Below are 12,788 nucleotides of genomic sequence, written 5' to 3'. Positions count from 1 at the left end.
CTAAACTGTTAAGAGTTGGTTGGACTGTCATAAAGCATCGTCAACCCTGAGATTCTGTCATACTAACTCCACTGTGCCACTAAGGACTGGCTGTTGTCTCAGTTTCCCATGAGATTTAGGCTGTTTCTGGGACAATACTATTCTCCAGAGGTTGAGTCGGTCTTTGCTACTTTTTATTTTTTACAAACTGCACTTGGGGATATAGCCAGTCATCTATGTGCAAATGTTAAGCATGAAGAGCAATATAGACTGTTAGACTAGAGCTTCTAGTCTGATGGAATTGTAAATGTGTATCAAATTGTAGAGAGGTGCAGACCTTTAGCATACACACTCTCTCCCTGGCACTCAAACGTACGTACACTCCCATGCGCTGTAAGTGAGAGGGAGAGAAAGAGAGCGTGGGTGTTTCACAATGTGCATACGACTGTGTTCCCAATATGCAAATTGGAGCGCGGAACAGTTGGGAGTATGAGCACAGAGGGCGGTTCTCAGATGCGTACTTTGTCCGTACACGTTTCGAAGCAGGCGTCAATGCAAGCTTCAACGGAAATATTCCCAGGATTGTTGATGTAAGATGACGAGAGAGAGGTGTGTCACCGTCCCTCCAGGTTTAGTTTGGGCGTGAGCAGAGTCTTGTGTTCAATTATAACAACATTCCTCAGTCAGTTTACCCAGCAGGAGATCCTGCTGTTCGCCGGCTGTAAAGTCTCCCATAAAACCACTCTGCTTAACATGTTAACTGCACATGCTTCAATAACATGCAGTACGCACTGCCAAACGACCATATGATGTTAGCGTAGCCGATGCCTGACACTGATGTTGAAGATCACACAGAGGCAGACCGAATGGAGCTCTTCTCACAAACAGAACAGAGGCGGGGAAGAGAAGAAGTTGGTTCAGACCTTTTAGAGGAGAGGCTTACCCAATGTTTCATGAATGATTCATGAAATATAAGATTAATCTGAATAGAATGGACTGGTACCTTTTTTTAAAGCACATCTGTGGGCTGGAGACTTTCCTGTCAGACTGTCAAACTGCAGGGCATTGAGATCAGTGATCTGGCCTTTGTAAAGTACAGGCAAAACACACACACACACACACACACACACACACATATATATATATATATATATATATATATATATATATATATATATATATATATATATATATACACACACACACACACTATACACACTACGGCCCTTCACACACTACAGCTCCCGACCACTTCAACCCTCCACTGGGCCGAGCCTGGACTGAGGCAGGCGTGGGCCAGCAGCCATGTTACGGTCGGGGTCCTCTCCTCTCATCGCTGGCCAAGCCACATCTCCAGACACTGTTTTCATCAGGCTGTCAAAAGTGAAACCTCAGCAGCAGTGGCCTGCGCTCAGTAGAGTAAAGCGGAACAGGGTGAGAGTACAGTGAGTCAAGTAGATACAAGACACCATGAGTCTTTATCTTGTACTGCAAATACCCTGATCCCTGTCTAAGGGAAGGAGGACTTACTCTCAGCACCACTGGAACTTATGGTCATGTTTTTCTTCTTTGTTTTTCAGGGGGGAAAAATGACTTACTTGACTCTCCTCTCTTTCTCTCTCCCTCAGGGTGGCCTTCCAGGGTAGTAATGAGGATGAGGAGGAGGCCGCAAGGGAGCGTAGACGCCGGGCACGTCAGGAGAGGATGAGAGGGATGGGAGGCGAGGAGCCCAGTGACAGCGTGGTGATGACCAACAGCCACAGGTAAGACCTGAAGACGTGTGTTAGCTCCCAAACATAATGCCTAGGCTTTAGCTCAGGGGCTAACAGTATTGTGGTGGGCAGGAGATTGTGGTTTGAACCCAGTTTCCCCTTTAATAATGGATGTGTGTGTAACAAGGTTCTTATAGTAAACTGAAAGTGAAATGAAAACGAATCATCAAAAAACTATTTTTAGTAAAATGAAATAAAATAATTCACAAATCTGTTTGAAAAACTATACTGAATAACTGAAACTATCATCTTTGACTCCAAAACGAATAAAATAGAATAATAACCATCACGAATTATGTTGATGTATTTTAATCTTTTTTTTGTATTTTATCCCCAATTTTTGATCGTGTCTCATCGCTGCAACTCCCCAACGGGCTCGGGAGAGGCGAAGGTGGAGTCATGCGTCCCCCGAAACATGACCCGCCTAACCGCGCTCCTTAACACCCATTGGCTTAACCCAGAAGCCAGCCGCACCAATGTGTCGGAGGAAACGCCGTTTAGGCACCCAGGCGGCCACAATGAGTCACTAGAACGCGATGAGCTAAGTGAAGTCCCACGGGCAAAACCCTCACGATGCTGGGCCAATTGTGCGCCGTCCTATGGAACTCCCGGCCCCCGCCGGTTGTGGCACAGCCTGGGAAATGAACCCGGGTCTGTAGTAACGTCTCTAGCACTGCATGCGATGCAGTGCCTTATACCGCTGCACCAATTGGGAGGCCCTAAGTTGGACCATTTTTATCCCCAGAATGCAACACACTTTGAAAGATTTGACAAAAGTGGTCTGCTCGAACTTTGAGAGATGAGACGAGCATGATGCAAGACTTTGCTGTCACACAGAGTATCTGCGAATGTGCACGGGTATGCTTCACGCTGCTACAACGTGGTAGCTACAGGACCACAACTGGTTCCTGGTTGTTGTGGAAATTGACCCACTACTACTGTTTACTTTGTGCATCTACAGTTGAAGTCGGAAGTTTACAAACACCTTAGTCAAATACATTTAAACTCAGTTTCCTGACATTTAATCCTAGTAAAAATTCCCTGTCTTAGGTCAGTTAGGATCACCACTTTATTTTAATAAGTTGGGTGAATTTTGTCCTATTCTTCCTGATAGAGCTGGTGTAACTGAGTCAGCTGTGTAGATGCTTTTTCAGTTCTGCCCACACATTTTCTATCAGATTGAAGTCAGGGCTTTGTGATGGCCACTCCAATACCTTGACTTTGTTGTCCTTAAGCCATTTTGCCACAACTTTGGAAGTATGCTTGAGGTCATTGTCCATTTTTGGAAGACCCATTTGCGACCAAGCTTTAACTTCCTGACTGATGTCTTGATATGTTGCTTCAATATATCCACATAATTTTCCTCCTGATGATGCCATCTATTTTGTGAAGTGCACCAGTCCCTCCTGCAGCAAAGCACCCCCACAACATGATGCTGCCACCCCCGTGCTTCACGGTTGGGATGGTGTTCTTCGGCTTGCAAGCGTTCCCTTTTTCCTCCAAACATAACGATGGTCATTATGGCCAAAAAGTTATATTTTTGTTTCATCAGACCAGAGGTCATTTCTCCCAAAATTACGATATTTGTCCCCATGTGCAGTTGCAAATTGTAGTCTGGCTTTTTTATGGTTTTGGAGCAGTGGCTTCTTCCTTGCTGAGCGGCCTTTCAGGTTATGTCGATATAGGACTCGTTTTACTGTGGATGTAGATACTTTTGTACCTGTTTCCTTCAGCATCTTCACAGGGTCCTTTGATGTTGTTCTGGGATTGATTTGCACTTTTCGCAGCAAAGTATGTTCATCTTTAGGAGACAGAACGCGTCTCCTTCCTGAGCGGTATGGCGGCTGCGTTGTCCCATGATGTTTATACTTGCGTACTATTGTTTGTACAGATGAACGTGGTACCTTCAGGTTTTTTGAAATTGCTCCCAAGGATGAACCAGACAAGTGGAGGTCTACAATTTATTTTCTGAGGTCTTGGCTGATGTCTTTTGATTTTCCCATGATGTCAAGCAAAGAGGCACTGAGTTTGAAGGTAGGCCTTGAAATACATCCTCCAATTGACTCAAAATATGTCAATTAGTCTAGCTTCTAAAGCCATGACATAATTTTCTGGAATTTTCCAAGCTCTTTAAAGGCACAGTCAACTTAGTGCATGTAAACATCTGACCCACTGGAATTGTGATACAGTGAATTATAAGTGAAATAATCTGTCTGTAAGCCATGGTTGAGAAATTACTTGTGTCATGCACAAAGTAGATGTCCTCACCGACTTGCCAGATCTATAGTTTGTTAACAAGAAATTTGTGGAGTGGTTGAAAAACTAGTTTTAATGACTCCAACCTAAGTATGTAAACTTCCAACATGACTGTACGTCATCTCGCTGAGTCTACCTTTAAACCTAACCTATGACCTGACCCTTCACCTTATGCATAAGTGACATCCCCAAACACACACACTAAACACGTAAATGGCTCCTTGCCTCCCACAAATAGGCTTCTTTCTGTCCCTGAAACTGAAAATAAATTACGTAAAAATGTTTTTTATCAAACTTCAACTAAATAAACATCTTAAATCTAGTAGAAATAAAAACAAATAGAAAATAACAAAACTATAACAACCTTGGTGTGTAACCCTGATCTCATGCACTGTTGGAATGCAGCTCCGGCCATCCCTGGAGGAAGTTTCCAGTCCAGGTTTCCTGTCAGCTGTTCTTTCCTATCCTCTTCTGTTTTTTTTATAGTATACTCTCTCAATAGAATAGATGCACGGTGGGTTGCTGTCACACTGTGGGCTAGTAGCCTTTCTAAAGCGTTGAAGAAGTCTTACAGTAGAGAAACCCAGACATCATAGACTTACATCATTTAGACAGAGGCCCTCTTATTTTGTCTACCAATCAGTCATAAATAGCTCACCCTACTGTCCGCCCCCATACCATGTCCATTTGAGGTCAGTACAGCAGTAGAGACTGGAAGTAGTGGGCTGCTCTGACATCCACCAGTACAGAAGCACTGTTGTAGTGGAGAATGGTTTCTCTCTGTGAGGTCACAGCCATATCCTGTGGGTATTGAACAAGTCAGGGATTGTCTCGACCTGTGATCAGACGTAACCCGGCCCGTTGTTGATTGTGTTGGGTTCTGTGCTAACATCTGCCAAACGGTGTTGTCAGCCTGTATTCAACTCTGTCGGTATGTGCGAGGTGGTTGGAGGGTTGGATGCAGACCCACGTACTGTGTCGTATGGATGCCCTGTCAGCATGCTATGAGGCTGGGCAAAGGAGGTAGCTAGTCGCTAGTGCAATGTGGACTGGATACGTTTCTGGGAGAGAAAAGCAGCCATGGACTTTCGTGTAGGCCTAAGTTACGCTGTTGGACCTAACATGTGGATAAAAGAACAACCTACAGCTAGGAAGCCAGAAGACTCAGTGAGGTAAATTGATTGGATGTGTCAACTGGAAATGGAGCTGAAATGCTATTGCCCCTGTTGTTGATGTCCATATGAGCCGAGTAGAAATCCATATTGACTGTGTCGTGGTGCCCTGATCTTGGGGAATGTTCAGCAGAGAGGGGTAGTTTAACTTCAGAAGCAGTGACCACATAGTGAATTCAGTGGTTTACTGTTTTTGTCCCTCAGTGTGATATTTATTGACTGTGTAACTGACTGTGGCATGTCTCTCGCGCTCTCGCTCTCTCAGTGTGACCGAGACTGTGTCGGTGTCCTCCTCCTCTGTGACCTCCTCGGGTGGAGGAGACGATGATGAGCAGGCCCTGCTGGAGCGCATGGCCAAACGAGAGGAGCGCAGGCAGAAAAGAATGATGGAAGCTCTGGAGCGAGAGAAGGATCAGAACCCCGGCAATGNAAACCTACCATTAAAATTACAGACTGATCATTTCTTTGTCAGTGGGCAAACGTACAAAATCAGCAGGGGATCAAATACTTTTTCCCCTCACTGTACCTAACCCCAATATCACACACCAAACGAATAAAATCCTAATATAATATGTGTGTACACGTAGCACAGTCAATAATGGAGAGAGACCCTGAAATATCACATGTATTTGTATATATCAACTGTGCATAAATCACGGCAAATTGGTTCCTGTTTCAGTCATGTTTGCGTGGGTCAAACAGAAACACCCTAATGATTGGTTGACAATAGAGCCTCCAACGATGCAGACGATGGCCGCAGGACGAAGTCGATGAGGAGCAACTGCAGAAACATCATGCAAACACGCGTTGAAAGATTTGACAAAAGTCATCTGCTCGAGCGCGTCATTTGAGACGAGCACGATGCAAGACTTTGCTCTCATACGGTCACACAGAGTAATCTGCACATGTGCATGGGTACGGCTTCACGTTGCTTCAACGTGGTAGCTACGGGACCAGAATCTTGCACTTCAAAGTTCCTGGTTGTTGGGGAAATTGACCCACTACTACTGTTTACTTTGTACATCTACGTCATCTCGCTGAGTCTACCTTTTTAAATCTAACCTATGACCTGACCCATCACCTTATGCATTATTGCACCACAGTGGCAAGAACTGACGTCCCAAAAAACACACACTAAACACATAAATGGCTCCTAGCCTCCCACAAATAGGCTTCTTTCTGTCCCTTTAAACTAAAACTGAAAATAAATGACATGAAAAAAGAAAAGAAAAAGTAAAATCAAACTTGAACTAAATAAAAACTAGTAGTGGATCTGAAAACTTACTGAAACAACTGAATTTCAAATAAAAATCTTAAATCTAATAACAAAACTATAACAACCTTGGTGTGTAGCCCTGATCTAGAATGCAGCTCCGGCCATCCCTGGAGGAAGGCCACGGAAGCTCCAGGTTTCCTGTCAGCTGTCCTATCCTTTCCTATCCTCTTCTGTTCTTTTTTTCATAGTATACTCTCTCAATGGAATAGGTGCACTGTGGGTCCCTATCATACTGTAGGCTCGTACCCTTTCTAAAGTGTTGAAGAAGCACAAGTCTTACAGTAGAGTATCGCAGACATAGACTTACATAGTTTAAACAGAGACCCTCTTCTTTTGTCTACCAATCAGTCATAAATAGCTCACCCTGCTGTCCGCCCCCATACCATGTCCAGTTGAGGTCAGTACAGCAGTTGACACTGGAAGTAGTGGGCTGTTCTGCTCTCCACCAGTACAGAAGCACTGTTGTAGTGGAGAATGGTTTCTCTCTGTGAGATCACAGCCATATCCTGTGGTTATTGAACAAGTCCGGGATTGTCTCGACCTGTGATCGGACGTAACCCGACCCGTTGTTGATTGTGTTTGGTTCTGTGCTAACATTTGCCAAGCGGTGTCGTCAGCCTGTATTCAACTCTGTCGGTATGTGTGAGGTGGTTGGAGGGTTGGATGCAGACCCACGTACGGTATTGTATGGATGCCCTGTCAGCTTGCTATGAGGCTGGGCAAAGGAGGTAGCTAGTCGCTAGTGCAACGTGGACTGGATACGTTTCTGGGAGAGAAAAGCCGCCATGAACTTTCGTGTAGGCCTAAGTTACGCTGTTGGACCTAACCTGTGGATAAAAGAACAACCTCAAGCAAGGAAGCCAGAAGACTCTGTGAGGTAAACTGATTAGACGTGTGAACTGGGAATGGAGCTGAAATGCTATTTCCCCTGTCGTTGATGTCCATGTGAGCCGAGTAGAAATCCATATTCGTGGTGTCCAGATATTGGGGAATGTCCAGCAGAGTGGTGGTAGTTTAACTTCAGAAGCAGTGACCACATAGCGAACTCAGTGGTTAACTGTTTTTGTCCCTCTGTGTGGTAGTGATTGGCTGTGTAATTGACTGTGGCATGTCTCTCTCTCTCTCTCTCTCTCGCAGTGTGACAGAGACTGTGTCTGTGTCCTCCTCCTCTATGACCTCCTCGGGTGGAGGAGACGATGATGAGCAGGCCCTGCTGGAGCGCATGGCCAAACGAGAGGAGCGCAGGCAGAAAAGAATGATGGAAGCTCTGGAGCGAGAGAAGGATCAGAACCCCGGCAATGCCGGTAACCACGGCAGCGGGGAGAATAGTGTGGATGAGAGGTCCGTCGGCCGCAGTGGCCGTTACCAAGACAACGAAGAAGAGGTGGAAGAGCGGAACTGCCGAAAGAATGAGAAGGAGGAGGGGGAGGCTGCTCCAGAGGAGGAAGAGGCTGAGCAGGGAGAGGAAGAAGAGGAGGAAGAGGTGGTGGAGGAGGAGAAACCGAGACGATCCTATATGAGAGAACAGGTCAGTCTATTCTTATTTTATACTTTTCTGTCCGTTTTCATTTCATTTTCCGTCAGCATGTTTTCATTCATAAAATGTACCTCATTTATCCATAGGAATCCATTGACGAAAAAGCTAGAAACGAGGTATGACCATGGATATATTGATTGGCTTGGTGGCTGGAGTTTGCTGATCGTTTATCTGAGTTTGATCAAAACGTGACACTCCCATTCCTTCTCATAGGAAGATGCAGGAGAACAAGCGGTGGTTTTAAATGAGGTTAAGGAATCAGTCAACTCAGAGGCAGAGGTTGAAGAAGATGCTGAATTAAGTGATAAGGTAGAGGAACCAGATCAGTTAGAGGTAGAGGGCACGACAGTGACACTGAACAATGAGACTGAGGAAGACTGTGGGATGTCAACCATCCAGAACGGCTTGGATGTGGTAAGACTTTAACATAGAGGTGTGAAATGGNTGACACTGAACAATGAGACTGAGGAAGACTGTGGGATGTCAACCATCCAGAACGGCTTGGATGTGGTAAGACTTTAACATAGAGGTGTGAAATGGAAGCATGAACATCTCTGGATAACTCAAATGTCTCCGAAATAATGATCAGAAATCATACTGTATAATAACTCTAAAGACAGCTCCTCGTGTCTTTGTCAACGAAGCAGAGTAGCGGCGTAGCCTAAATGAATATTTCCCAGACATTGAAGTTCTCTAGACGCTAAGTGTGGTCACAGTGTGGTTTTGCATCCACGGTAACAGAGCTGCACCTTATAAGGTGTGGTTGTGGTCACAGTCGTGTGATTATCTTTTAATATGGTTTAATGCCATGCCATCCACTGAGTGGTCACAATACGGTCACTGTGTGTTCAGCTGCATGTTTGCCACAGTGGGGAAGAGGTTGTGTGTGAAACCCGTGTTTTGCATCTGTTTGTCATGTCTACTCACTTTCCGCAACCCTCTGGTTTGCTCTCAGAAGTGTGTCCCAAATGACACCCTATTCCCTACATAGTGCACTACGTTGAAGACTTGGGCCAGAAGTAGTCCAGTGGGGGACAGGGTGTCATTTTGGACAAAGCCAGGGTCACAGAGTGGAGTCACTGGTCCTGGTTGGAATGGTGTGATGTCACATAGAAGCACCCACGCACAGACACAAGCACTCCTTCATTCCCAGAGTTCAGTGTGCTCAGGGTGTGTTCTGTGCCTGCAGGTGAATGAAAAGCAGAATGGAGGTCTGCACGAGGAGGCTCCTCCAAAACACAAAAGAACAGAAAGGACCCTGAGGTAGGAGCCAGAGACATACGTGCTCTAATGGTTTAATGCTACACGCAACGTTATGCGTACACACACATACAAACACACACGCACTCTGTGGTCTTCGCTTTACATTGGTCATGATTCAAAATATGGGGGGGGGGGGAGCGGTGGGAGAGTATTGCCCAAGGTGTCTGTAAGGTAATTGAAAGGCATATTTATCCCAGCGCACACAAACATACTGTTGTTTAGCATGGTTTGTTTCTAGAGCAGAACTGCTGTGTTTGACACGGGTCATGTAATCCTAGCTCCCCAGAGGGAAGCACTAGAGTGAAACCTTAGACACACTGTTACCTTAGACAGCGCTAGGCTGAGTCTTTGTGTGTGTGTGTGCATTTGTATGCTTGTGCATGTGGCTGTCTTCCTACCTGTGTGACGACACTAACCTGTCGTCCTGTGCGCGACCCGTAGCCGCGGCAGCGTGCACTCCCCGGAGGCGGGGGCGGAGGAGCAGGACGACGCGGCGCGCCTGGAGACGGAGCGTAAGCTGGAGGAGCTGAAGCGCCGCCGTGACGACGCGGAGAGCGAGGAGTTTGAGAGGATGAGACAGAAGCAGCAGGGGGCTGAGCAGGAGCTGGAGGAGCTGAAGAAGAAGCGGGAGGAGAGGAGGAAGATCATAGAAGAGGAAGAGAGACAGAAGAAACAGGAGGAGGCCGAGAAGAAGGACAGAGAGGAGGTAGGGTTTGAAGTGGACAAGGGGAGTGTCTCTTTAGCAGTGATGTCACTCTTTCTCTCTCTCTCTCTCTCTCTCTCTCTCTCTCTCTGTGCCACTCTCCTTCACTGTTCTGCGCTCTCTCTCTCTCTGTCTGTCTCTGTCTCTCCCTCTCCTCATCTCAAGACTGTTCAGTTGATTTAGTCATAACACCTGTTGAAGATAACAGCTATACGTCATATTCCTGCCTGCTTCACCATGACATGATCTCACTATACTGCATCCTTATCAGTGCACTCCTATTTGAATCCCCAATAATAATTCATTTATAGGCCATCATTCTTCTTCCCCTGCTATATGACTTCACCCTAACATATCTAAGCTATGATAGTCAGTCCATAATTTGCCTGTTCATACTTGCACTTGACACTGCACCATTCACGGTCCAATTACCTAGTCTACTGTACTGTACTGTCTTATCCAGACAGGTTTCTCTGGCTCCATCTCAAATGGCACCGTATCCCTATCAAGTGGACTCATTTCGATCAGGGCTCTGCGGATACGGCTCTGGTCAAAAGCAGTGCACTATATAGGGAATAGGAATGCCGTTTCAGACACAGCTTCTGTCATTTCCAGACAGGTCTCTGTGCTGTGCTTGGCTTTGTCTCATGTTGTGGTGTGTAAGAGACTGTTTTGTGTCAGGGTGGGAGAAGCCTGGATATAGGTGGACATCCAAATAGAGGCCTGGATATAGGTGGACATCCAAATAGAGGCCTGGATATAGGTGGACACCCAAATAGAGGCCTGGATATAGGTGGACACCCAAATAGAGGCCTGGATATAGGTGGGACACCCAAATAGAGGCCTATATAGTTGGACACCCAAATAGAGCCTGGATATAGCGTGGACACCCAAATAGACCTGATATAGGTGGACACCAAATAAGGCTGGATATAGGTGGACCACCCAAAAGAGCTGATATAGTGGACACCCAAAATAAGCCTGGATATAGTGGCCATAAGGCCTGATATAGGACAACCAAATAGAGCCTGGAATAGTGGACACCCAAATAGAGCCTGATAAGTACACCCAAATAGACGGCCGGGATATAGGTGGACACCCAAATAGAGGCCTGGATATAGGTGGACATCAAATAGAGGCCTGGATATAGGTGGACATCCAAATAGAGGCCTGGATATAGGTGGACATCCAAATAGAGGCCTGGATATAGGTGGACATCCAAATAGAGGCCTGGATATAGGTGGACATCAAATAGAGGCTTGGACATCAAATATAAATAGTGTTTCCCTACTGTACAGTAGCAATAAGAGCAGACGGTAATACAGTAACAAACTGTAAAGAAGTATTTTCACTAGAGGAGTGGTGCTTTGATCTATAGACTAGGCCAAAGTTCACTTTAGAGGAAGATACCCGCTCTTAGTTATCATTTGCGTGCGTACATTCCTGGTTGTGCGTGTGTGACCGTTTAATAACTGAGCGTTCTGCTGTGTTCCGCATCTCTCAGGAGGAGAAGAGGAGGATGAAGGAGGAGATAGAGAGGAGGAGGGCGGAGGCGGCCGAGAAGAGACAGCAGATGGGGGTGGAGACCGTCGACGGAGAGGCCAAACCCTTCAAATGCTTCAGCCCCAGAGGATCCTCCCTCAAGGTCAGTCAACAACTTCTGACCTTTGACCTCACAGTCACCTCCCTCTGTGTTGTCTGTCTATGACCATGTTCGAATACTGTCACATAGCTTTAACCCTGTCATCAATCTAGCAAGTACACTGCAGGGATCCTTAAAGCTACTCAAGATGTAACAGTTGGCTCCCATATAATAGCTTGTACTTCTTAGTCTTTTTCGTGGCATAATCTCTACCTTATCTTAATTCACCTCATTCTAGGTAACAGGACAGTTTTACTGGGGAAATTACGCCGTCGTTGTTGACAATTAAGTGTCTCTGTTCTGTTGTCTTCTGTCTGTGTGGGTTTGTCTGTTGTCTTGCTACTGCGTACACGGCATGGAAACTGGAAACGCCACAACTTATCACCATAAAGATATTTGTCATGGAGTAGTGTGTTTAATCAACTTATGTGAATAAACGCTCCAGAAATAAACTCCCATGCAGTGAATGTCCATGGGGGTTTTCACTATTCTGCCAATGGAGAAAATCTAATTACTCCAAAGTTTAGCAAATATCCATCTCACAGGCTGGACTCACTGAAACCTGCCCTGAATTAGTCTTACTATGTGTTTTAGTGTTTTTTTTTAATCGTTTTTGAGGTAATAATCTATTTCCATTTGTTGTCGTTTGTGGTCTGGTCTGTTGGTAAATGTTAACATCCTTCCATTCCTCTCCGCAGCTTTACTTTGTCATCATGTTCACTGTAGGTACAGCTGATGGTAGAAGTTGCCCATAGGTTACAGATCTAGGATCAGATTACCCTTCCCCATATCTAAACCTGAACCATTAGGAGGGAGGACCGTAAACCCAGACCCTAGATCGGTGTCTATGGGCAACGTTGTTCTACTCATAGCTAATGTGTGTGTGATGCATTGTTGTGAGGTTATACTCATTCCAGTGTGTGTGTTAACATCATTTGTTTCTGCAGTGGAGTGAGTTGTGCACCTTTTTTTTGTTTGATTGACTTACACACTAGTCATTTTAATAGTAGTTTGATTTATTTGAGTTGATTCCTCCAGTGTGTTGTCCCTGTAGTTCAAGTCACGATACCGTAGTTGTGACGACATTTCCTGTAGTTCAAGTCACGATACCGTAGTTGTGACGACATTTCCTGTAGTTCAAGGCACGATACCGTAGTTGTGACAACATTTCCTGCAGTTCAAGTCACG

General features: G+C 45.5%; 1 protein-coding gene across 9 annotated transcripts in view; it reads left to right on the top strand.

The window, feature by feature from the left end:
• The window catches only part of LOC111951268 (non-muscle caldesmon), a 57,773-nt gene that overhangs the window by 32,177 nt on the left and 12,808 nt on the right, over positions 1-12,788 (top strand). For 6 of the 9 annotated variants that reach the window (XR_011474021.1, XR_011474022.1, XM_070434770.1 and 3 more), the window contains exons 3-9: positions 1,608-1,742; positions 7,593-7,983; positions 8,079-8,108; positions 8,206-8,301; positions 9,182-9,255; positions 9,697-9,961; positions 11,463-11,603. Coding sequence is in view for 7 of the 9 variants with exons in the window: in XM_070434770.1 (XP_070290871.1) it covers positions 1,608-1,742; positions 7,593-7,983; positions 8,079-8,108; positions 8,206-8,301; positions 9,182-9,255; positions 9,697-9,961; positions 11,463-11,603 (1,132 nt within the window). In the remaining 2 variants the exon portion in view is untranslated. Of the gene's footprint in view, positions 1-1,607; positions 1,743-7,592; positions 7,984-8,078; positions 8,109-8,205; positions 8,302-9,181; positions 9,256-9,696; positions 9,962-11,462; positions 11,604-12,298; positions 12,421-12,788 lie in introns of those variants that run through there. The other 3 variants (XM_070434772.1, XM_023969309.2, XM_070434771.1) reach the window with 3 other exon arrangements.

The sequence above is a fragment of the Salvelinus sp. IW2-2015 genome, linkage group LG24, assembly GCF_002910315.2.
Source record: "Salvelinus sp. IW2-2015 linkage group LG24, ASM291031v2, whole genome shotgun sequence".
Lineage (NCBI taxonomy): Eukaryota > Metazoa > Chordata > Actinopteri > Salmoniformes > Salmonidae > Salvelinus > Salvelinus sp. IW2-2015.
This window is presented reverse-complemented; position numbering and strand designations above follow the sequence as displayed.